This window comes from Zeus faber (genome assembly GCF_960531495.2).
Source record: "Zeus faber genome assembly, chromosome: 1".
Taxonomy (NCBI): Eukaryota; Metazoa; Chordata; class Actinopteri; order Zeiformes; family Zeidae; genus Zeus; species Zeus faber.
Genome location: NC_137193.1, coordinates 12,983,651 through 13,010,015, shown reverse-complemented (window position 1 = coordinate 13,010,015; position 26,365 = coordinate 12,983,651). Strand labels below are relative to the sequence as shown.

At 43.2% G+C, this 26,365-nt stretch overlaps 1 protein-coding gene across 5 annotated transcripts in view; it reads right to left on the bottom strand.

Annotated features, from left to right (window-relative positions):
* Window positions 1-18,685, bottom strand: part of rprd2a (regulation of nuclear pre-mRNA domain containing 2a) — a 30,656-nt gene extending 11,971 nt beyond the window's left edge. For 4 of the 5 annotated variants that reach the window (XR_013844479.1, XR_013844480.1, XM_080013131.1 and 1 more), the window contains exons 1-7: window positions 18,337-18,685; window positions 9,618-9,747; window positions 6,917-7,068; window positions 6,235-6,287; window positions 5,796-5,922; window positions 5,259-5,434; window positions 4,616-4,958 (exon numbers count right to left, since the gene is read on the bottom strand). Coding sequence is in view for 3 of the 5 variants with exons in the window: in XM_080013131.1 (XP_079869257.1) it covers window positions 4,616-4,958; window positions 5,259-5,434; window positions 5,796-5,922; window positions 6,235-6,287; window positions 6,917-7,068; window positions 9,618-9,747; window positions 18,337-18,511 (1,156 nt within the window). In the remaining 2 variants the exon portion in view is untranslated. The remainder of the gene's footprint in view (window positions 1-4,615; window positions 4,959-5,258; window positions 5,435-5,795; window positions 5,923-6,234; window positions 6,288-6,916; window positions 7,069-9,617; window positions 9,748-18,336) is intronic. The other variant, XM_080013132.1, reaches the window with a different exon arrangement.
* Between the last annotated feature and the right edge of the window lie 7,680 nt (window positions 18,686-26,365).

The following is a 26,365-nucleotide window of genomic DNA, read 5'->3' as shown; positions in this document are numbered from 1 at the left end:
GATCCTTATATCTTGTATACAATCACTTGCTTGTTGTGCCACGCACTTCTGCGGTCCAGGAATATAATGAATACAACGCCAACAAAACTGCAGATCGTTAAAAAGCGTAATCCAATGCATTTGTGCTACAGTTAAGGGCTGATTGCTGCTTCATAAGGATAGTTACATATAGTGTTTATTTTGAAAGGTGATTCCATACCTTTCATTATTCTGAGACACCATGGGTCTAGTCTACGGAGGGCCTTCATCAACTGGCCAGTCACTTGCATTCGTGTAAATAAGAAAATATTGTAATATTGTATATAAAAAAAACCCCAATATAGATATCTATCTATCTTTAAATAATAACTATGTACAGTGGGGCAAAAAAGTATTTAGTCAGCCACAAATTGTGCAAGTTCTCCCACTTAAAAAGATGAGAGAGGCCTGTCATTTTCATCATAGGTACACTTCGACTATGAGAGACAGAATGGGGGGAAAGAATCCAGGAAATCATACTGTAGGATTTTTAATGAATTAATTGGTAAATTCCTCGGTCAAATAAGTATTTGGTCACCTACAAACAAGCAAGATTTCTGGCTTTCACAGACTTTTTCTTTAAGAGGCTCCTCTGTCCTCCACTCGTTACCTGTATTAATGGCACCTGTTTGAACTCGTTATCAGTATAAAAGACACCTGTCCACAACCTCAAACAGTCACACTCCAAACTCCACTATGGCCAAGACCAAAGAGCTGTCAAAGGACACCAGAAACAAAATTGTAGACCTGCACCAGGCTGGGAAGACTGAATCTGCAATAGGTAAGCAGCTTGTTGTGAAGAAATCAACTGTGGGAGCAATTATTAGAAAATGGAAGACATACAAGACCACTGATAATCTCCCTCGATCTGGGGCTCCACGCAAGAGCTCACCCCGTGGGGTCAAAATGATCACAAGAACGGTGAGCAAACATCCCAGAACCACACGGGGGGACCTAGTGAATGACCTGCAGAGAGCTGGGACCAAAGTAACAAAGGCTACCATCAGTAACACTATGCCGCCAGGGACTCAAATCCTGCAGTGCCAGACGTGTCCCCCTGCTTAAGCCAGTACATGTCCAGGCCCGTCTGAAGTTTGCTAGAGAGCATTTGGATGATCCAGAAGAGGACTGGGAGAATGTCATATGGTCAGATGAAACCAAAATAGAACTTTTTGGTAAAAACTCAACTTGTCGTGTTTGGAGGTCAAGGTCCTGGAGTGGCCTAGCCAGTCTCCAGATCTCAAGCCCATAGAAAATCTTTGGAGGGAGTTGAAAGTCTGTGTTGCCCAGCGACAGCCCCAAAACATCACTGCTCTAGAGGAGATCCGCATGGAGGGATGGGCAAAAATACCAGCAACAGTGTGTGAAAACCTTGTGAAGACTTAGAGAAAACGTTTGACCTCTGTCATTGCAAACAAAGGGTATATAACAAAGTATTGAGATTAACTTTTGTTATTGACCAAATACTTATTTTCCACCATAATTTGCAATAAATTCTTTAAAAATCAGACAATTTGATTTTCTGGATTTTTTTTTCTCATTTTGTCTCTCATTGTTGAGGTATACCTATGATGAAAATAACAGGCCTCTCATCTTTTTAAGTGGGAGAACTTGCACAATTGGTGGCTGACGAAATACTTTTTTGCCCCACTGTATATCAGAAATACACCGATCAGCCACAACATTAAAACCAGCACTAATAACCACGAATATTGTGTAGCTCCCCCTCGTGCCGCCAGAACAGCTGTGACCCGTGGAGGCATGGACTCCACAAGAGCTCTGAAGGTGTCCTGTGGTATCTGGCACCAAGACGTTAGCAGCAGATCCTTAAAGTGCTGCAAGTTGGGAGGTGGGGCCTCCATGGATCAGGGTCGTTGTTCCAGCACATCACACAGATGCTCCATCGGATCGGACCCTAACCCCACCCATCCACATGATGTAGAAGAAAACATGATTCATCAGACCAGGCCACCTGCTGCCATTGCTCCATGCTCCAGTTCTGACGCTCACGTGCCCATTGTAGGAGCTTTCGGCGGTGGACAGGGGTCAGCATGGGCACTCTGACTGGTCTACGGCTACACAGCCAAACTTTTGGTCGGTACTAAGCACTGCATACTGGGAACACCCCACAAGACCTGTCGTTTTGGAGATGCTCTGACCCAGTTGTCTAGCCATCACAATTTGGCCTTTGTCAAAGTGGCTCAAATCCTTACTCTTGACCATTTTTCCTGCTTCCAACATCCACTTCAAGAACTGACTGTTCAATTGCTGCCTAATACAGTAACATCTCATAAAATTAGAATATCGTGAAAAAGTTCAATATTTTTTGTCACTCATTTCAGAAAGTGAAACACATATATTATATAGATTCATTACACGTAGAGTGAAATATTTCAAGCCTTTATTTCTTGAAATTTTGATGATTGTGGCTATAGATAATGAAAACCCAAAATTCAGTGTCTCAGAAAATAAGAATATTGTGAAAAAGTACAACATTGGAAAGTCATGGGCCCTTTCTCGATCTGCGTTCTTGTGGACTTGTGAAACGTCATCAGTCGCAGCCCAAGTACTGTTCCAATTAAAAGTACGCATCAAGCCAAGTCCAGTCCAAATGCTCGGATGTGGACTTGCTCCGCTCAATCGAGGATGCATCGGTGGTGACTTGTGTGGACTTGGGACAGCCAAATATCCCAGAATGCATTTCGCACCAAGCGGTGGTAATGGTATTGGTCCCCGGGAGTCTGTACTCCCAAGTCTGAACTACCAAGTCTGCAAGTCCGGACTTCGCATACTTGGTATTGAGAAACGGCCATGGTGTCACACCCTCATCAGCTAATGAAGTCCAAACACCTGCAAAGGTTTCCTGAGCCTTGAAATGGTCTCAGTCTGGGTGAGTAGGCCACACAATCAAGGGGAAGACTGCTGACTTGACAGACGTCCAGAAGACAGTCATTGACACTCTCCACAAGGAGGGTCAGCCACAATGACCATGGTGGTACTGTGCTTGAATGGCCAGCAAACTGGCCTGCTCTGAACCCCATAGAGAATCTATGGGGTATTGTCAAGAGGAAGATGAGAGACACCAGACCCAACAATGCAGATGCCCTGAAGGCTGCTATCAAAGCAACCTGGGCTTCCATTACACCTGAGCAGTGCCACAGGCTGATCGCCTCCATGCCACGCTGCACTGATGCAGTAATTCATGCAAAAGGAGGCCCAACCAAGTATTGAGTGCATAGAAATGAACAAACTTTTCAGAAGCCTGACATTTCTTTTTAAAATATCCTTTTTTTATTGATCTTATGTAATATTCTAATTTTCTGAGACACACTGAATTTTGGGTTTTCATTATCTATAGCCACAACCATCAAAATTTCAAGAAATAAAGGCTTGAAATATTTCAAGTAATGAATCTATAGAATATATAGGTTTCACTTTCTGAAATGAGTGACACAAAATATTGAACTTTTTCATGATATTCTAATTTTATGAGCTGTACCTGTATATCCCACCCCTTGACAGGTGCCATTGAAACCAGATGAGCAATGTTATTCACTTCACCTGTCACTGGTTTTAATGTTGTAGGTGATCGGTGTGTGTAGATAGAGAATATATATATATATATATATATATATATATATATATATATATATATATATATATATATATATATATATTTAAAAAAGATGTAAATATATATGGCCTTCAATGCATCATTACTCCCCCCCCCCCAATTTGATTTTTAATTACGCGCAGGCAATTGAGTGGGAAAACAGGCATGTGGGCAATTTCAATGAGAAAGATAGCAATTATTACATATAGATGACAGGCAATGGAATTTAGCCTCTTTTATGGAATACACCCCAGGTCCTGGAGCTGCAGAGCTGCCTTAGACCATGGCAGTGCCACCGCCATGCTTGACCAAAATGTTCCACTGTTGATTGCTGTCCACAGAACCTTGTTGGAGAACAATCAAGGGCCATCCGGGTGGTTTTTGGCAAACTTCAGAGGAGCCTTCATGTTCTTCATAGTGAGCAACAGGTTCTGCCTCAACTCTCAGTCGTGAATCCTATTTATGGCTAGAGTCTTTCAAGTAATGGAGCAATACAGGGAAGCGATACCTGCAAATCCTTGGATGCTGCGGGAATCTTCATGACTTTTGGGAGGATTCTATACCTTGCTCGTAAGAATGGCCTTGACTTTGATTGGGTTGAGCCCCAGATCCTTAGGAATACCTTTAGAAAACCTTCTAGGGTGAAATGCAACAAGCTGAGTTTTCTTCCTATGGTTATCAGGAATATTTTTTAATCAGAATCAGAAATACTTTAATAATCCCAGGGGGAAATTACTTTACTTAAATTAAATTAAATTACTTAATTGTGCATCATGTTTCATCATCCCAAGTTGCATACTGGGCAAATTAAGAAAGCTCCAAACTTTGTTGTGACTTTCTTCTCTCCCTCCATACACCACTAAGACCCTTACCAAAGCCAAAGGGAAAAAAATTATGAATCATTTTTCCACTACACCAGTCGTCATACAAGAAGTAGCCGCTCAGACCACAGCATTATTAAACCCTACCCATTTTATTCCTCACCTATTATGCCACCACTCTCCATTTCCTCCTCAGAGAGCTCCATGTCCTCCACCTCACGGTTGTCGTTCTCCCCAACAGTGAAGACCTGCACCGGGGATCTCCCAGGCGAAGACAGGGGGCTCGGGGCAGGGGGTTCAGCCTCGTCATCCATGGCAGAGCCGTCCAGGTCCGGGTCTGGGTTCGACAGCTCGAGGCCGCGGAAAGGGGACTCCGAACCCGTTGGTGACGGCGCGTCGGCGGAGGGTGACGGAATGGGCGACTCGTCCAAGTCGGGCAGGTTGGCCTTCAAGCTGTCCAGCTTGCGCTTTAGGTGGGACACCCGGTTAGCAAAAGTTTGGTATGCCTTCAAAGGGAACGAAACAAAGGTTTAAAGGAAAAGCCAGGTTTAAACAAACCGTGAAAGAAAAACAATATGGTTTGAGACTATGTATTCTTATGTAGTCTCATGTCAGCAGAATAGGTATGTGCATGGACTGTCGAATGTTGTTAAATGTGGGTTGTTTGTGATACACCTATCTGAAACAAATGTAGGATACAACCTCTATTTACACTACAAAAGAATAATAACTTCAACTAACTTCCTGTCCTTGTGTAAATGACTATTTAACAACCACAACTATTCAAGGTGGAGTATTTGTCTTACATGGGCCACAATCTTGACCTCCTTGTACTGCATCTCATAAAAGATATCGGCGTTGCTCAGGGCTTCAAGGAGAAGAGATCCTCCTTTGCTTTGCTGGTCGAAGAACTTGACAAATTCCTGCAGCTTGGCGCTCCCATCCTCAAAGTCCGTGGAAAATCTCTTTCCGCCGGCCTTATCTACAGAAATCAGCGAGTTAATCCATTTGGGAGGAAGCAAGAGAAAGACAAATCGAATGGACCCCACTGCAGCGCAAAACGCCAAGATTGCGCTTGGAGCATACGCAAGAGCGTTTCTTACATACCATACGCATGTTCACAGGCTTATGGTATGCAAGAGCCGTATTAGTTGCGTGTTGGACGGAACATCATTTAGTGCTCAGAACCACACATTAACCTCGCAGCATGAAATTTCAGCTCCTTTTGTTACCCAAGAAGAGGAGAACCAGCCCTCACGTTGATTTTGTGTCACTGCGCGGGACACTCGAATAGAATATTTATCAGGCTTATGTTTGTCACCGTCAACACGGAATCCGGGCACCTTTGAGTTTCTTGAGCGCTTCGGTGCTGCAGACGTCCACCCTCATAGCTGCGAGCTGCTTCTCCCTCAGCTCCACCTCTTCTACAGACTTCTTGTAGTTTGACAGCTGGTCTATCAGCGCCTGAGGCTGCAGCAGAGGGGGGAGAGGCAAAATGCAGCCTTTGACTCAGTGAACAACAACACTACATTTTGAAAAATAAAAAAATAAAATCTAAAATGATAATAATTGTAGACATAAAATGTTAAAATAAACAGTTAATAAGAAATGCTTTTTTCATTAAAAACTGCAAGGAAATATGTCGCTTGCAGGCATTACAATTAAAGATATATATAGCTATAAAGATAAATTATAGAAACAACTTCCAATACAACTTAGTGAAATATTGGTATGGTTGGTGAAGATAGGGATAGAATTTAACATAAATTGGTTTATTCTTACGACAAACTCGGACACAATCTTGGACCTGAGAGCAGCTTTGGAGTCGACCGGAGCTAAAACATAAAAATCATCACAGAATGTGCTATAACAACAATTCTAATATAAATCAAACAAATAACAGACCACTAATAACTATACTAATTACCAACTAATAAACGAATAACAGCCGACAAAGTCAAACAGCCATTGAGTCAAAAATACATTGAGGAAAAAACCTATAACTAACTGCCATAAGGTTTAATATTATACTTAACTCTTGCTGACAAAAAAAATCTCACAACAGAAGAAAAAAAATCACAATCATGAGGGAGGTTTAGTGTGTGTGTGTGTGTATATATATATATATATATATATATATATATATATATATATATATATATATATATATATATATATATATATATATATATATATATATATATATATTTTTTTTTTTTAGTGGGGACACACACCCTTAAACGTAATTATATATAACATTTATTTATTTACACACACACACACACACACACACACACTCACACACTCACACACACACACACACTCACACTCACACTCACACTCACACTCACACTCACACTCACACACACTTTGTGTTGAGCCCAGTGTCACGAAAACAATGATGGAAAAAAGATCACGTCACAAAAGTTACAAAAACCTAACTAAAAACAGAGCTCACACTAACTTTTTTGCTCCACGGGCGTCTCAGGAGGAGACTCCTCTTTGTCCAGGTAGCCCCTGAGCTCGCTGATCAGCGACCCCGAATAAATGTTCCTCTCCTCCCAGATGGAAAGGATCCTCTCGACCTGCTTCATCACCTTGAAGTCTCCATCACTGCTGCAGGGAGGGCGGGGGCAGGACGGGGTCAGAGGATGAGAACAACAGAGAGACCAATCGTCTCCCTCTACTTCTTCTGCTCCGTCTTCTCCTTTTGCATCTAATATCCATCTCATGCTCATGGAGGGAAAATGGTAAGCAAGGTTCCAAATAATAATTGCATTTGAGTTCTCAGTACTGTAATATTACCTGTCTGATGTGAAGGGTAATGAGTGTTCATGACAGTGGCAGAGAATGCCATAACCATCTACAATATCTGTAAACAGGATGATCCTAGTATAGTGGATATAATCATTATTAGGGAAACAAATATACACAATACTTCAATACAGAATACAGTATTGGGTGGAAGAAAGGCTTTGATACCTAAATTCAAAACCACCATAACATGACTTAATTGCATTGAGTTTCTGTTGTTTTTCGTCCTTCGCGATGGAGTGAGTTGGATGTTGCGTAGCAGATCAAGACTGGTGAAGATATGGACAACTAGGCTACTGATATTACAAAGGATAACTCAAATTCTAACGTATAATAACAAAGACAAAATAATTGAGTTTAATATATTGTATTGGAGTCGTCACCGTGGCAACACGCTTGTTTGGTTTTGCCGTCGTACCACCCCCTCGCTCCGGCTTTTGTTTCCTCCACCGGAGCCGTTCAGAAAGTGCAGTTATCCATATCTAATGTCTTCCATTTTAACGCAGCATTAGTTGTTCAGTAACAATGCGAAGCACCCATTTTCTACTCCCAGCCATATTTGTTGTTTGTCGTTCTTCCGGAAGTCTCCATCTTCTTCTATGACTACTTCCTGCTCCACTGGATTATTATTTTTTATTTTCCTCGACCCCCCCCCCTTGTTCCGGTGAGTACTACTACTACTTCCTGGCTGGGATTCTTCTTCCCTCGGGACGCCCTGCGCCCCAAAGACTCCCGTCAAAACAATAACACCAAGGCAGCGGATTGTAAAATTCTTATCGATAAGACAAAATCTAAATTGACTAAATTCTTATGAGCAATTCAGTGCGTCTGTTCACGCAGGGCCTCAGAATGCTCGAGCAAACACTCGTGATCGGATCTCACTTCCCCGCTCTATATGCAATGAACACGTACATAATTTCCGTCTGCAAAGACCAACTTCAAAAACCTTGGTGCGTGGGCAACATTAAATCAATACAGACTGGGCCTGCCCCCTGAAAGTCGACAAGTCGAATCATCAGTGGGAGACCTGCCAGTCGACTGAGCGGGGCATCAGTAGGGATGGCATCCCTAAGATTATAACGGTACTACTACTCTTACTGATACTGCTTATCAAGCCAGTACTTTAACGGTACTCTTATCGTTTTGTTTTGTTTTTTTCCAAACTTTTCTAAAGAGAAAAACTAAAACAAATTAAGAGCAGAAATCAACACTGCTTTCTTTTCTGTGCATTACGTCTCTCCTCGTGCGCATGTGCGAGCCAGGAAAAGGGAGCCGGCTCGCACATATCTCCAGCGATGGAGAGAAAGAGAGAGAGAGAGAGAGAGAGAGAGAGAGAGAGGAGAAATGTCTCTTCTAATATTAGCGAAAATTCTTCTTAGACGAATATCTTCATCTTATTGCTCGGAACAGGTTGTATAGCCTCAATAAATGGGAAATATTTTTTCTTAATTTCTCCAATAACTTCAAGCTTATGGATAGCACGTTCTCGTTCATTTCCCCCCCCCCCCTATGAAAGATACTGCCTATGCTCCTCCCTCGACGGGAGGTGCCCTGGCTGAGAAGGAGCACACCCAATGTCACATCAGGTTCACAAAGCGACGGCACACACGCATTGGTCTGATTGTGAGGTTTTATTTTACTATTATTATTTATGTATGAAAAATACTGTTTATACCTGTTCTACACCAAAATAATTAACTATAGTACTGGTTTATTTTATTTATTTATATGTGTGTGTGTGTGTGTGTGTGTGTCTGTGTGTGTGTGTGTGTGTGTGTGTGTATATATATATGAAAATTAATATTTTAATTATCCACTATCCTGAACACCTGCCCTCCAATCAGACAAACTTCAAAATTTTAAAATTATAACAACCCACGAATGAACATGTACCCCCCGCCTCCTCCAACAGTCATACACACAGAACATTACACTAGCATATTATGGCAGACTACTATAAAAACATTTTTACACCTTTAACTTCTCTTAATTAAAAAAAAAAATAATAATCTTAAACATAAAGATACCGAAACTGCACCGTTACCGTGGCCCCAAAACCGTGATGCATATCGAACCGTGAGCACACTGCGCCGTTGCATCCCTATTACGTTCTTTAATAATTTAGCCCCAGGGCCCGGTTTAATACTGGGTCTAGGGTTGCTCATCCATCGCTCTGATGAGCAACAGGTGCACAGCCACCCCTGATTCCGGGCCCAATTAACTACACCCAAGACAGGTGTAGCTGCTTAAATCACACACACACACACACACACACACACACACACACACACACACACACACACACACACACACACACACACACACACACACACACACACACACACACTTACTTCACCAGCAGGAAAGCGTCAGGGAGCACCTCAGCAAACGCCGTTCTATACACGATGGCGTTTTTCCTCTTACAGTTCTGAATGATATCGTTGGCGAGGTAAAACAAGTTGAGCCGGTGTGCAGCATCAGCTGTGGGGGAGACAAACAGAAAATGTTGACTTGACGGTGATAGCAAAGCTGAGTTTGAAGGCAGCAACTTGGGACGGGCCTAAATGAAGTGAGATGATGCAAAATTTGTACAATCATTTGGATGAAAGTAGCATTCCCGTGTAAATGATCAAACTGGGTTAAAAGGAGTGATGTGATCCATTAAAACATCCTATAAATGTTATAAGGACCATACTAGTGTTAAATTGAGCTTCAGCCAGTTTAGTAGTCAGCACACACATTTTATATTAACTTAAATTATCTCCTGGTCCCGATGACAACTTTGGCAAAAATGTATTTTTCCCAAAGTTACTTCACTTTGCTGTATTTTGTATTTATTCATTCCATTTGGAAGCACCGTTGCGTTAACAAATACAATACAACACTGGAAGATTACGTAACTTTGACAAGAAATGTGTTACCTTAGATGTCAGCAAGACCAGGATATAACTCTAAGGTAAATTGTTCCCCCTAGCACTGAGCCAATTCTGCAAAAGCTGTAAATAGAGAAAATACCAGGAAAACAGTCAGCAACATGTATGTGCTGACTAGTAAAGGGTCTAAACCTCAATTTGCCTCAGTTTTGTCCTAAATACGGAGCATAGAGCCATGCCGCAATCCCAATCATTTTTCAATCATTTTTCATTGATAAAACAACTTGAGTTGAACTAGATCTCAGTCCATCATGTGCATTTCCAATGACGACTTCACACAATATGTTTAACTAGAATAACATGAAACGATTGTATCCTAAGCATCAACACAACAAGTGTGATAGAGACTATGATCTTTCTACGATCACTTGAATAGTGCAATGTTGCTTCGGGACAAATTAAATATGCCCCATTCCCTTTGATAGAACAAAGGGCTGCAGAAACGACATTCAAAATCCGTATGGGATTTGAATAATATAAAAGAAAACACTATCCGAATGCTGAAATTCAATTGTGAATTATTATTAAATAAACAAATGGTTATAAATGGTTAATGTTTTGGTTAACGTTACTGCTGTGCTTTATGACGATATACTGTATATTGTAAGATGATAGAGAAATTACAATCAGATATATTTTATTTATATCACAAATAAGTGCTAGAACTGCTTCACTGCAATGGTTTGATTTATGTCATGTGCACATGGGAGCGAGTGCAAACAAACATGGGAGGGATGTGGCGCTTTTGGAAATTACTCATTGGATGGATTATTTCAACATCTGCCCATCCACTTCCGCGCTGCGACAACATGTGGTGAGGGAGACAACCGAGCCAAACCCGATCGCATTTTAGTTAAAGGTTTCAGTGAATCAAAGTTGACATTATTCATTTTGCAAATAAGTCAGATTTTGATAAACATGGGGCTTATTTTTCCTCTCCTGTGAATGAGAGGCCGTATCGCACCAGAGTCCATAGCAACCCAGAGCATCCGTCAAACCTCCCAAGGCCAATTGTGTTATTTGCTTTGAGCGGTTGGAAATGTCCTCTGCATAACAACTATAGGCGTGCTTATAGTGTGGGTGCTTGGTCATAAGCGTATAGGATAAATAGTACTAAATATGAGCATAACAATTTTGAATATATTTGAATATTAAAAATAATAAAGCATAAAAATTTGAACCGGATTACAATACCCTACCCTAATTTATCAGCAATCAGATAAAGGGCACGTATGAAATTCACAAAATAAGTGATTTGATCAACAGGAAAAAAAAACAAAAAAAAAAAAAAAAAAAAAACAGTTTAACTACCCCAACCGTCCAATAAACCTGGTTGGACTGTAAATGCAATCTCAGTGTTCCCCACAGAATTAGACTATTTGTGGTTGTAGCTGACGGTTTTGATTTGTTTTATTTAGAGGAACGGGACATGCAATCGCTCCCTCTCCAATGTCTCCACTACGCATGGCGATGGAGACGGGGCATAAATTGTGCCCCGATCGCTCTCTCAGAGGACACACGGAGGACCCAAAACAGACTTTAGTTTTTGATCAACAATATCATATTATTTTGGAGGGCTTTAATGCATGATCGGAATGACAGATAAATATCTGTGTGTGTGTGAGAGGGAGAGAGTTTGTGTGTGTGTGCGAGAGAACTAAAACATAAATAAAAACATTTCGTTAGTTTGCGCGTATCAGCGCTGACTTTTCTTCAAACGAATAGAAATGCTAACTTTTTAAAATGCTAAGCATGTTATAACTACTTAGTCTGACGCTACGAAAGTGTGCTTCGTGCACGCAGCAGCCTCTGCCTGTCACGGGAGGAGAGGAGGCCACAGGAGACGTTAGATCAGGTGTAGATCGTGACCGATCGTGCCACTCCATCCGTAACTAGTGCCCGTGCGTAATGGGGACACAAGGTGCAGCCCCCCCGCCCCCGTTCCCTTGTTGTAAAATGTCTGGGTCATGACTTTATCAACCGGTGGGAAATTCCTCACCGTGGCATCCCTACTATGAAATAAATCCTGAAAAAAATAAATGCGGCAATAAATGTATAAATACATGGTAATATAAAGACATAACTGAATTAATTTAGTTAAATAAATAAATGCTTTTTTAAGGACGTTTTTCAAAAAGACTACAGTATTTTTTATTAAATTCAACTTTTATTTCATAATACCACATTTCCAATCCTTAAATGCAAATGAATGTGGTGTGGTTACCTCACAGATTCAGAGCCCCGATTGGAATGATTATACAACTAAATTTGATCAATTATATATTTATATTGACATTTATTTATACATTTGCCTGATTTATATATTTGAGGATTTATTTCCTATGCATATGGACTTAAATGGCGTTACATAGGAAACAACTGTGGGGGAAGGGAAAAACAGTAAAACCAAGGAACTTGATTTAAATGGCCGCGCGAACATGCCTCTGCCAGTATACTCAATACAAAGGTCATTTGTGACAATTCAATGAGAAACGAACCAGAAAAGAAGGTCGATCGCAACCAGTTGTGATTTGGAATGGTTTGCACAAACAGCCACAACTCAAAACACTGTTCCTTCCTTCATTCTTCCTTCTTGTTTTTTCCTATACATTTTTTAATCTCAAAAAGCACTCTGTTGTTCTGAGATAAGGCACTTTTAAAGGGACCTTATTGGTCTGGGTCCAGACCTTTGAACCCGCCCACTCTACCGAGTTGAGTGATTCTTCTGGTCTAGCATCATGACATGAAACGGGGATTTCTTGGTTGAAAAACAAATTTGTCCAATGAAGGGCTGGGTATTATTTAAATAATAACGATACCAGTACCAATACCAGGACCCTTTAAGTGATACCGATACCAATAGAGTACTTCATCCGATACCTTTCTTTTATCGACCATCATGTGAATAGAAGCATTCACTTGCCTAAAATGCCACCACTCCTCCCCATCTAAATGATTCTCACAAATATCTTTTGAAAGTGTTCAAAATATTTTAATATTTATTAAATAACTGTACAAGACTGTACAATGTAGTATTTGGGCAGTGTTACTTTCAACAAATAGCCAGTACAGGAGGAATAATTACAGCGAGGAAAAACATTTTCACTGTTCATATGGACACCTGAGTGTTGTTTTAAGACAGACTTGAAAAATTGTGAAACCATCCTTTAACAGACTTTTGTAGCTTCTGATGCGGTAGTGTGCCAATCACTCGTGACATGAAATCGAAGAACGTTTGCACCGATTGGCTGGCTTGTAGCTGCTGCGGTAGTGAGCCAGTCATGTCCTATTAAATCGAAGAACGCTTGCAGTGACTGGCTGCGCGATACTACTACGTATTGGGTTATTTCAAATCGATACCTTAAAAAGGTATTGAGTACCAATACCCAGCCCTAGTCCAATGAGCACCACGGCGGGACCAGCAATTAGCCAATCAGTGCCACGAGCGGGACTGACGCGGTTGTAAAGCTGTGCGCCACCCGAAACCAAAGAATAGTAATAACAATGGCAACCGACAAGAATGACGCTGCCATCTAGGTTGTTCTGAATCCATTAAAAGTACAAATAACTTTGAAATCAAAGGCACTGATACATTTTTTTTTTTTTTGTTTTACTTCACTCGGCTCCACTCTTAAAAGCTGTTGGCATGGCTATGCATCAGTGTCCACTTAAAATGATGTTAGATCCCAGCAGATAGTTTGGTCTCTAAATGGTAGATGGACTGCTCCTCATACAGGTGCGCGCTGCATCTCAGCATCAAGCATCTCACCTCATCACCGTTATTAGTCTTGTTCCCGCAGTCTGTCAGTATTCAGCAATCTCCGCTTACGGTGAAATAACATGGGTCCCCACTTGGTCGTTAAGTGAGGAGTACCTGTATAGCGCACTTCTAATTTTGCGACCACTCAAAGGGCTTTACAATACGTGCCACACACACGCACGCACGCGCTCTCGTTAAATGCTCAATGTGTACCCAACCCCTAAGGGTACCGAAACCCGGTACCACTGACTAAGGCACCGGTTCCTATACGAGCTGTATCTCCCGGACCGAAAGGCAACACAGATTTTGGTGCCTCATTTCGGTTCCTGAAATATACGGCAAGCGTATTCAAATTATCTGCTCCGTAAGCGCCACATGCGCCATTTCACAAAACATTATCGTCTGAAGCGTGTCTGTAGGAGGCTCAAGGAGCCGGGAGTCGAACAAGGAACCCTCTGATTACTGGATGGTACGCTCTACCTCTATCACTACAGGCGCCACGCCGCCTGTAGTGATTGGTTAGGTATATTCGAATCCCCCTCATCATTAGTGGGAAAGGTAACACCCGGGTTACAGTCCCAGGTCGAATGACCCTGCAATAGATTTTTTATTGGCTCCAGCTTCAATCTGCTCTGATGGAAACAGGACACTCTGGTCGACATGCTAATTTTCGCCCCTTTACCTGCGTGACGCGACGTGCGTTGAAGTTCTGGACGTTGGCGTATAAATAGACAGGAATATCCGTATATAATTCCATCATTTCATATCCCATATGCATAGCCCCTCAAAATCAGAAGTTAATGACTCTTTTTCCCGCACGGGGGACCATGAAATGTTTTGAATGTGGGGACTGCTCCGAGGGGAGCACAGCGGACAACCCCAGCTCCCCGCTGGGCTCCGAGCCACTCCCGCACCGCCCCGAGCCGGTCTCCGAACCGGTCTCCGAACCGGAGCAGCGTCTCCACTCCCCGCCGCCAAAGGATTGGTGCGTGAACTGCGTATCAGGCGTTGCCGATGCAGGTGTGGATAGTCCACGCTGCTTCTACTGTAGTGTTGGGTCCAATCTGGGAACGGAGCTTCGCCGGGTGATGAGCTGTTTTTTTGTCTCCAAGTTTTACAGTTATGTCGTTGTTTGTTTAAGTTGCTGTGTCCTCTACTGTTTTTCGGCCCCAAATCAGAACTGGAACCATGACACGCCCATTTTCCAGCGTCTTTGAGGAGTCGAACGTCACACACCAGAAAAAAATGTAAGAAATAAAAGACCGGCATTCCTCCTGGTAATGGGAAAGGTGCCAATTGCCTATTTTTTGCAGGTTTTCATGCATTTAAAAAACCCAGGTATACCCGCTAATTTTGGCGTGAAAACAGTATCAGATTGAAGATGGAAACGGAGTGTAACGAGCTGAAAATTCTGTCTGATATCAGGCAAGGGACCTATTATACTACTTTTCAATATGTTGATATAGGTCTTTGAGACCACTAAAACATGTCTTAAGTTTTTTGCTGAAAACACCAGAGATTATTAGTCACATACGGTCATACATATATGCAGTGAAATGTCATGACACCCGGTAATTACGCACAACTCTAAAAATACTAAGCTGTGCATAATCTACACAAGGGGCTCGTGCAACCGGCCGCTCGGATTACGCAGTCTAGCCATTCTAATATGCCTGAAATCCAAGAACACATAGAAATCAAACAGAAAAATAAAAATAACTGACAATAAAAATGGTAATAAATCAAGTTTAACAAATAGAATTTACCCCTTATTTTTCCTTTGCCATGTTTAATGGTAAAAAAAAGTAGCTTTCCGAATTTACAATTCATTAATGTGCATTTGTGAATCTTTTTTTAAACTTTAGCTTAATTCTTTACAGCAAGCCTAGAATAATTGTACTTCGCTAGTCTTTGCTGGAGAGTAAATTGTAGCCCCGTACTCGGCCCAACCTCCATGTGGCAGCTGAATCGGAAATTAAAATTTTACGAATGGTTTAATGAGATGAGGTTATAATTTTACTGTCTATCCAACCCCCAAATTATCCACATCATCAACACCTTTACCTGCAATATATTTATTAGGGAAAAATTGGACTCACTCATCTACTAAACTAAATGCTGTCATATACTGTACATAAATACAAGAGCGACTTATTTATTTGGTCGTAAACCAACTTAATTCTAAAAATAAAGTTAAAATGCATATTCAGATTGGTACAAGTTTTTCAGACAACATGTTTTCAGATATTGTCATTGCAGTGCACTATTTGGTTTCCCAAATTACAGAGCTCTGAAATATTTAAGGGAGTTGATTTAATAAAACTATAATTTAAATTACCGCACGGCTCAATGTCATGCACAACAGTTAGGTTCTTTAACAAGGGAATTTAGAATTAAGAAGCGGTCCCTGTGAGGCGTGGACAGTCACCATTATTACATAATCGCCTTCTAGCAAATCTTTGGGACAATCGATCATTTTGAAAAATCATTACATTCTTTATATGTTTCCATCCAAATTTAAGAATAAATTAAGCCAATGTTAGAAATGTTGCAAAAAATAGAACACAAATTTGACTAATTTCATTAGTTGTTCTTTTCAACTGTTCTACATAAGGTGGATGTGTATTATTATAGTAGTATATGCTCATACTTAGATAGCGACATAAAATGAACAAAAAATGACCAGAAAATCATCGCAATGATTTATTTGACAATTAACTGACGTTTTTCACGTCAGTTAATAAATAGTGAGATGTGTATTGATATTGTGTGAATGAATTCAGTTATTTCACTCATCCCTAATGCAAGCAGCTATAAGTAGACATGTGACACAAATAGTCACAGTATACTAAATATCACATGAGGACTAATTTAAAACGACTGCACTTCATGTTCAAACACATTCAAAAGCCCCCATGCGCCATTACAGTCTGGAGCCTCGCCTCAGTAAGAAAAAATAAAGCCGAGACAATATTGGTTAAAGGCTTAAACAAAAATTTCCAAAACAGCCAAAAAAAATTAAAAAAAAAAGTCTGGTATTGCAGGAGTTGGGGATATATACTTCCAGATTTCATGCCAGTACACGAAATACAAGAGCACTGATCTAAGTACAGCACCGCTCCAATCCCCAAGTGGACCACAATTAGGCTCTTAAATGACAAGCTTAAGCAACAAAGTAAATCAATACAACTAAACTGGTACGGAACACAGAAAAACAAGCCGGTCTGTTTTTGTCGATTATAATATTCTTTGCAACGACTCAGTAACCCCATCTCCGTCCCTCGGCAACGACCCACGAACATCCACGTCAAATCGCTCAACACCGCAATCAATATCAAGATTGTCAGTGGCGGCGGGCTCTCCGGAGGTGGAGCGGGTCGTCCAGAGATGAGAGGGTTCCTGGTTCGATCCCTGGCAGCGCGCCGAAGTGTCCCTGAGCAACACACTGAACCCCTAACTGGAAAAACTGAAATTGTAAAAAGCGCTTTATAAGATGCAGAACATGATTTACCATGCCGCGCTTAATGCTCGGGCAAACCATGTAAAGCAACACAAAGCCAAAAGTATTATGATCATATTAGAACAGAATAATAATGGGTCCCAATCAGAGACGAGGGAGAGAATTTACAGAAGAATATTAGTCGAATTACTCTATCAAAGCAAACAACAACACACTCGAGTCTGCATCCAACAAAGTTTTGGACACTATCACTGGTCAATATCAGCGAAAACACAGCCCGGTACCGTACTACTTCAACCGCCGAGTATTTACGACAAGTTACAGGCAACGGCTTAAACAGCTGAATTACAGGTTCGAAGTGGATCAGTGTCAATCAATGCAGGGCAGAGTTCGTCGACGCCATGTTCACAACACACACTGAAAACCATATCGGGCATCGGAATGACATAACTGGCGAATCGTGAAGGCTTGGAGCGGGAAGGCCAACGGTCAAGGCGTTTAACCCCGGATCAATATGTTTCCCAGCGCGTAGCATGGCACCGGGCGCCGACGGGGTCCAACCGGAGCAAACGGTGGACATATTGTACACGCGTCTAACACCGTTTAAACAACTATTGGGGGCTGTCGACCCAAATCTACGGACCCAAATAAGCGCGGGGGGCCTCCGGTTGGGCCACACCCGTTCGATAGAATATGCATTTCACACTGTTTTGATGGAGATAGAAGCTGTTTCGAGCAACCAAAGCAGGTCAACCCCCCCCCCCCCCCCCCTGCTGGCGGCTTCCAAAATATACGCGTACAACACCGTGTACAAATAAATCGGTCTAGTTTAACACCCCTTTCCCAAATACACCGGAGCAATTACGTTGCGCTGTTTACATGTCGGTTCGGCTCCCCGGGCTGGCGTGCCTACTCACACTTCCTCAGCCACTTGATCCAGTGCCGCACGATCAGGCTGTGGTACTTCTTGCTCTCGATGCACCACGCGGAGAAGCCCTGGATGGACTCCGTGGTGCTGGTGACGCTCTGGAGCCTCCGGTCCAGGGAGGACTCCACCGAGCCGCCCGCGCTGCCCGCGCCGCCCGCGGCCATGACGATGTGTGGGGACGGCGGCGCCGCCTGCTAGCATCACCCCCGCCGGCGGCTACCTGGGAGCTGGCGGCCGCTCTCGGACTCACGCCGCCGAGGTCGAGGCTCGCACAAACGACGGCGTCGCTTCTTTTTTTTTTTTTTTTTTTTTGTATTATTCTTATTTTTTTTAATGAGCGCGTTCGCGACGTGTGTCCGCGCAGGGGGAGGGAGGGAGGGGGAGGGAGGGAGAGAAAAAAAAACAAACAACGAGACGCTTCCACCCGCGACGAACCGATACACGGTTGAGGGTGTAAACAGCTAATGCTAATGCTAATGCTAATGCTAAGGCTAAGGGCTAGCGGCTCGCGGGGGGAACGTCCTTCCGCGATAATGACGCGCACTGTTTGGCGCCCGCCGCGCGGCGCGTTTTACGCCGCAGCGCCCCCGCCCGGTTCCCCCGACGCACTGCACCCATGGACAAAATGGCGGTGCGCCGCAAGAGGCGCCTCGCTCCTCCGCAAGGTGGCCGAGGAGGCCTGGATGCAGGCAATTGAGTGAATTGAAAATGACTGTATATTTATATATATATATATATATATATATATATATATATATATATATATATATATATATATATAAATATATATATATATATATATATAGTTTACATAAATCCCACCTTTTTGCAGTCTTGAAAGAGATTAGTGACTGCAAAGTGGTGGTAGGGGGACTGTGTTGCGAGGCAGCATCGGATGGTGGTCAGTAGGATGACTCCGGAGGCCAAGAAGTTCAAGTTCAAGTTCAAGTTCAAGAGATTATTTGTCACATACATACACATAGGAAGAGGAAGAGGGTGAAAGAAGAGCCAAAGATAAAACGGTGGAAGTCGAACAAGGAGGAGTGTTGCATGCGGTTTAGGGAAGAGTTAAGGCAGGCAATAGGTGGGAATGGACGGTTACCAGGTGACTGGGAAACAACTGCAGAAGTGGTGAGGGAGACGGCCAAGAAGGTACTCGACGAATCATGCGGGAAGAGGAAGGAAGACAAGGACTCTTGGTGGTGGAATGAGGTAGTACAGGAGAGCGTAGAGCAGAAGAGGTTGGCGGAGAAGAAATGGGATGGACAGAGAGATGAAGAAAGTAGACAGGCGTACAAGCTGATGCGGCGCAAGGCGAAGAGAGAAGTGGCAAAGGAAAAGGCATACGACAAGTTGTACGAGAGGTTGGACAGTAAGGAAGGAGGAAAGGACTTGTACTGATTGGCAAGACAAAGGGACCAAGCTGGGGAGGATGTACAGCAGGTTAGGGAGATGAGGGATAATGATGGGAGTGTGCTGACTAGTGAGCAGAGTGTGTTGAGAAGGTGGAAGGACTGCTTTGAGGAATTGATGAATGAAGAAAATGAGAGGCAGAGAAGAGTGGATGATGTGGGGATAGTGGATCAAGAAGTGCGGCAAATGAGCAAGGATGAGGTGAGAACAGCATTAAAGAAGATGAAGAGTGAAAAGGCAGTTGGCCCAGGTGACAGACCTGGGGAAGCATGGAAATGTTTAGGTGAGTGGGCAGTGGCGTTCCTTACAAGACTGTTTAACACCATCCTGGAAAGGGAGAGGATGCGGAGGAGTGGAGAAGAAGTGTACTGATACCCATCTTCAAGAACAAGGGAGACGTACAGAGCTATAGTAACTACAGGGGAATAAAGTTGATCAGCCACAGCATGAAGCTGTGGAAAAGGGTAGTGGAGGCCAGGTTAAGAGGAGAGGTGGGGATCAGCGAGCAGCAGTATGGTTTCATGCCAGGAAAGAGAACTACAGACTCAATGTTTGCTTTAAGAATGCGGATGGAAAAGTACAGGGAAGGCCAGAGCGAGTTGCACTGCGTCTTCGTGGATTTTGAGAAAGCATATGATCGGGTGCATAGAGAGGAAGTGTGGTAATGCATGAGGAAGTCGGGGGTGGCAGAGAAGTACGTAAGAGTGCTACAGGATATGTATGAGGGCAGTCAGACAGTAGTAAGGTGTGCAGTAGGCGTGACGAAGGCATTCAAAGTGGAGGTGGGATTGCATCAAGGATCAGCTCTGAGCCCTTTCTGGTTTGCAATGGTGATGGACAGGTTAACAGATGAAATCAGGCAGGACTGTCCGTGGACTATGATGTTCGCGGATGACATTGTGATCTGTAGCGAGAGTAGGGAGCAGGTTGAGGAGAGCGTGGAGAAGTGGAGGCATGCATTAGAGAGAAGAGGAATGAAAGTCAGCAGGAGTCAGACGGAATACATGTGCCTGAATGGGAGGGAGGGCGGTGACAAGCTGAGAATGCAAGGAGTGGAGGTGGAGAAGGCGGATGAGTTCAAGTTCTTGTGGTCGACCATCAAAAGCAGCAGAGAGTGCGGGAGAGAGGTGAAGAAGAGAGTACAGGCAGGGTGGAGTGGGTGGAGAAGAGTGTCCGGAGTGATCTGTGACAGAAGGGTTCCAGCAAGAGTGAAGGGGAAGATCTACAGGACGGTAGTGAGAACAGCCATGTTGTACGGTTTAGAGGTGGTGGCGCTGACAAAAAGGCAGGTGGCTGAACTGGAGGTGGCAGAGTTGAGACTTGAGATACCAAGTCCTGAGGGGCCGTAGTGGGAAAAAATACAGTAAAATTCAAATTGTTCCTGTTTTAACAAATAGAATAATACTTTCAAAAATTAGAAACTGTGATGGAAATTCAATATGGGCTTCTTATTATAATCTTCTATATGTCTATCTTGTATCTAATATTCTTATATGATAATCCAGTCCATGTTTGACAACTATAACTACAGGTTCTAGACATGGTTTTAGGTGGTCTGCATGTAGAGAAATTTTTTTTTAAGGAGTTTGAACGCACCATGAACACAGGCACTGTGAATAGGAAGCTGACTTCGGCGTTAATCGAATGTGAAGCTAACTTCAGCGTTAAGGTTCCCTAAACTTACACCTTAACTGCAGAATGGGAAGCTAACTTCTGCGTTACGGTTTCCTAAACTTACTTTAGCGTTACGGTTTCCTAAACTTACACCTTAACTGTCGTATGGGAAGTTAACATCAGCATTAAAGTTCCCTAAACTTACACCTTAACTTACACCTTAACTGCCGAATGGGAGGCTAACTTCAGCCTTACGGTTCTCTAAACTTACTTCAGCATTACGGTTGCCTAAAACTTACACCTTAGCTGCCAAATGGGAAGCTAACTTCAGTCTTACGGTTTCCTAAACTTACACCTTAACTGCAGAATGGGAAGCTAACTTCAGCGCCGTGAGTTACTGTACGTTCTAAAACGTGTGCTTAAATCTAAAATTTAAAAAAAAACCCGGACGCAGACAAAATGGCGGACATCCGCAAGAAGCACCTCCACAGGTTGACAGGAAACCCCGTGGCGTCAGCAGCGGAAGTTGGTCTCCTGTCACTAATGAAGAAGGAGCGGAGTTAATGGCGAACGCCTTTGTTAAAGTACGCAGTTCTAGTAGTTTGAGAAAACCCCGAAGACACGGAGGCTTTAAGGAAAAGGGAAAAGGTGAAAAGCCGGTATAAGTGCATTTAATATGTTATGTGATGACAAGCACTGAAGTGCAGGAGGTCTGAACAAATTATTATTAGGGGATGCAGGTGGAACACCTGCGAGTTGGAAGGAAGCGTCCATTGTTCCCATAATGAAACCAGGGAAAGTCGAAGGCAAACAAATTAGAGACCATTGCATCAATGTTGAACATATGTCAACTGATCCAACGGATGGTAAATAAAAGACTTGTGTGTTTTTCCAGAGAAGCAGGATATAATTGCAGGGTGTCAAAGTGGATTTAGAAAAATAAAATGAAAAAGACATAAAATTTAACATTTTCATCCAGTTTAAAAAAAATTAGAAAAGGGTCCAGAGATCAAGTCTAGAAGTTATGTTCTTGTGTCGAGAAGATGAAGTAAGGAAAGCGCAAATGAATAAAGAAAAAATAGCGGCAAGTTTTCGTTAATGTAGAAAAGGCGCATGACACCCACCTCCTACCATAGCATACTATGGTAGGAGGGGCTTCTGATAAAGTTACATGCAATGAGAATTGGCGTCAACGTTTTGAAACTGAATAATTGAATTTTTTTTGAATAAAAGAACCGTCCAGGTAAGAGTAGGATCCGAAATGTCCCACAGGTATGAGGTTGAAAATGGGACACCGCAGGGGAGTGTGATAGGTCCCGTGTTATTCTCTGTTATGATAAATGGCGTCCTTGGAAATGCATCGGTAGATCTGGGAAGATCACCGCTTGCAGATGATGGCGGCTCTGTGGGAAAGAGGCAGAAATTTGAGCAATACAGTCAAAAAGTTTGCAGGAAGGAATAAATCAAGTTGAGATGTGGGGGAAGAAGGAGAAACGGGCGCTTTAAGTTTTCAGCTGAGAAGACTAAAGTAATGTTCTTCACGAGGGAAATACCGATTTTGAAACCGTATGGAAGTAATTTAGAGACGGTTGAATCATTCAGATTCTTGGGAGTATACTCCGACTCCAGATGAGCAGGGAGGGATCGCATTAAAAGTATTGCGGGTAAGTGCAGGAAAGTCATAACTGTGGTGAGATGCCTGGTAGGGTTGGACTGGGGAGCTGACCCTTGAAATATACATGTTGGGCTTATAGGGTCAAAGCCGGATTACGGGAGTGCGGTGTATGGATCCGCGGCGAAAGACCGTGGATCAGCAAGAGCATCACGTGTCGTGCGCCGTGCAAGTCGAGGCAGGAGAGACGCCGCCTGTGTTTACGCAGGAAGCGACGCGGAGGGCACGGAGATAATCTGCCCATCTCCCAAAAGAGAGCGCTTCCTTGCCTGCTGGGAAAAGGGAGGGAACGGTAAAAATCGAGTTCCGGCTGGAAAGGCGATGTGGGGGCAGGAGACCTGGGAGTGGATGCGGTGGAATTCTGCCCCACGGTGACGCGGCCTACAACCCCTGTTACTGGAACCGGCGGCGGTAGATCTAGAGTTCCTTCAGGCTGAGACAGGGAAGGAAAGCGCAGATTTGGTAAAGTTACACCGAAAGTAAATACACAGTCTGTACGGGTGTTTACGGACGGATCGAAAAAGATCCAAAAACAGACAACACAGGTTCTGCAGTTGCGGTTCCTAGCCACAGGGTCTCAAGATGCCAACAGACGTCAAGCTTGTTGAGTGTATATGGGGCGGAGTTGTGTGCCATTTGGATGGCTTTCGAGTGGGTTGAACAAGCCAAACCCAACAGAGCCCTGATCCGTATTGACGCAGCATCTGGTCTGCCGCCGCCTGAAGCTAGGTTTGTGCAAGTGGAAGTGCACTCACCAGTAATAATGACAAGGCACCGGGGTTACACTCATTCGGGTTTCTATGCACCTGGGTAATGAGAGAGTGGACAGACGCCCCAAGGAAGCTGTCCAAAAAGAACAGATGGACGCCACAATCAAACTTTCACAATCAGAGGGAAAGGGCACTGCATGGAAGAGAGTCAATAGAGTGGCCGCAGCGCGCGGATCAGGAGATAAGAGGAAGGGAACGACAAACAATAAAAGTAGAGTGGGAGTTGAGGGAAACGGGGGCGGGGGATAGAAAAGAGGAGGTCATAGTGACCAGACTAAAAATAGGACAGAGCAACCTCAACAGGACTCCACATTATAGGGACGCGTCCAACTGGATTATGTGAACCTTGTCAGCTACCAGACACAGTAGAACATGTGCTTGTGAACTGCACGAAATATACTTCAGGGAGAAAAGGGTATGAAGGAGGGAATGGAACGATCGGGACTCACAGGAGAAGGGTTAAAGGGCAAACTGGTGTGTGGTGGAGGTGCTCCAGGCAGGAAGTGACTGACGAACCGGACACTGTAGGAATGAACTAACTCCACAGGATGGCGGTAATGAACCACCAAGGATACAAGAAGGAGCCGGTCTTCTTTGTGTTATTTTTTTTCCCGTGAACGCGGATGAATTGTTTTTTTACAAAGTTTATTCATTAGAAATATATATTTAAAAGTCGATTGACTCTCAAAAATGGGCCAGTATAAAGTGAATTCAATAAGTCTTAAGCAGTTTGTCAATAATGGAGAAAAAAAAAAAACATTAAAAAGTACATAAAAACTCAATAAAACTGCTGCCTCACAGCAAGAAGGTCCTGGGTTCAGTTCCCATCTGGGGCGCTGTTGGTACCGTGCTCCGGTGCCTGTCATTGTATGCAATGCAATCTCCTGATGAGGGGCCTTTCTGTGTGGAGTTTGCGTGTTCTCCCCGTGCTCAGACGGGTCTCCTCCAAGATAATAAAAGGACCTAAATCAAAACGCACGGTACGCTCCCCTGTCCTGTCCCTGACCGCGACGCGGATCCATCACCGGAAAGGGGTCTCCCGGCGCCGACGAAGTGAGGGCTGCCCACTGCTCCTGAAAGAAAAAGGACAGCTGAGGTGGGAGAAATGGGGACGCCAAAACGTGTGTTCAGTGCATTAGCACCTGCGAGACCAATATAATGATGATTCCATTCAATTCAATGTGTGTCTGGTATGGGGCCGCCAACGTCCAGGATAAGGCCAGACTCAACAGGTCATCAGAGCAGCAGAGAGGACCATGGGCTGTGACCCGTCCGCCCTTCAGGACCTCTACACCTCCAGATCAAGGAGGAGGGCCAAAAAGATGATCTGTGACCCTGGTCATGGAGAAATGATCCCCTCGGTAACCTGGATCGACGCCTTGATTCAGACGTGTGTGCACGCCTTTAGTCCTCACATAGGTACATGGAGAGAGGGAGAGAGAGAATCATCACACGTCACTGTAACTCACTGTTATCCATTTATTCATTCATTTTATCAAACTAATTGTAGTGCAGAAAACTATATTGCTTTCTCCTAGAGTTCAAACTCTCTCCCTCTGGCTATACGTGACCTCTGCTTGCTACCAGGTTTTTCCTTGGGCCTCCAGGAATTTGATGATAATCCGAAAAACAGTCAGCAAATGATCCAATCATTCTCCTTGACCTAGAAGTCTAGAGGTCCTGAAGGGACAGCCCATGATCCTCTGTGCTGCTCTGATGACCTGTTGAGTCTGGCCTTATCCTGGATGTTGGCTGCAGAGGTTGTGTCATTTCCTGTCAACTGCGGAGGTCCGTCATTTTGACTGCAGCGAGGTTCTCCTGCATTCCAGCGATTCTCAATCTTTTTCACATTAAGGATCCTCCGTTTGATATGCATGGGACACTCACAATTTCTCCAGGAATAGTCCAGTTATTGTTAGATATGCTTTCATCCCAACCCCCAAACCGGTCTGTACTATAGTTTGGGGGATAACAATGAAATTATGACGAAACACTCACTCACGCAAATTTTCCAATAGTGCTGTCTGTCTGTGAAGTTTAACTAGTAGTTCAACTAAACTAACTTATTTAACTTCTAATTATTTTTGCTGGGCACCTCTTGGAGGACCCTGCGTGGGTCCCCGAAGTCCGTGTTGAGAATCATTGACTTATTCTATGTATGCCTATGTTTGATGGATATGAAGACTCAGGCATCTAGTTAACTGGAGGATTAATGGGGAAGTAGGTCATGTAATGTGAACTTCATCTGTATAGAAAAATAGCAAGGTATTTGCATTGACTCAATAGTATAGTGTAGTATGTAGTATATAGTAACCCACTTCAAAGAGGTCATGCAGATGAAGAAAGCAACCAGAAAGAAACCCAATTAGCCTCGGAAAAGAATTGCATAATTTTATCAAAGTTAAACAGCAAACAAAGTTAGACATTCAAAAGAGACCTTTCCATTTCAAGTACAATAAAATAATCATCTTGTGGTTAACCCTAATCAAGCAAAATAAAATAAGAAAAGAAAGGACTTTTAAGACAACGAGAGAATCAATCAGCAGCGT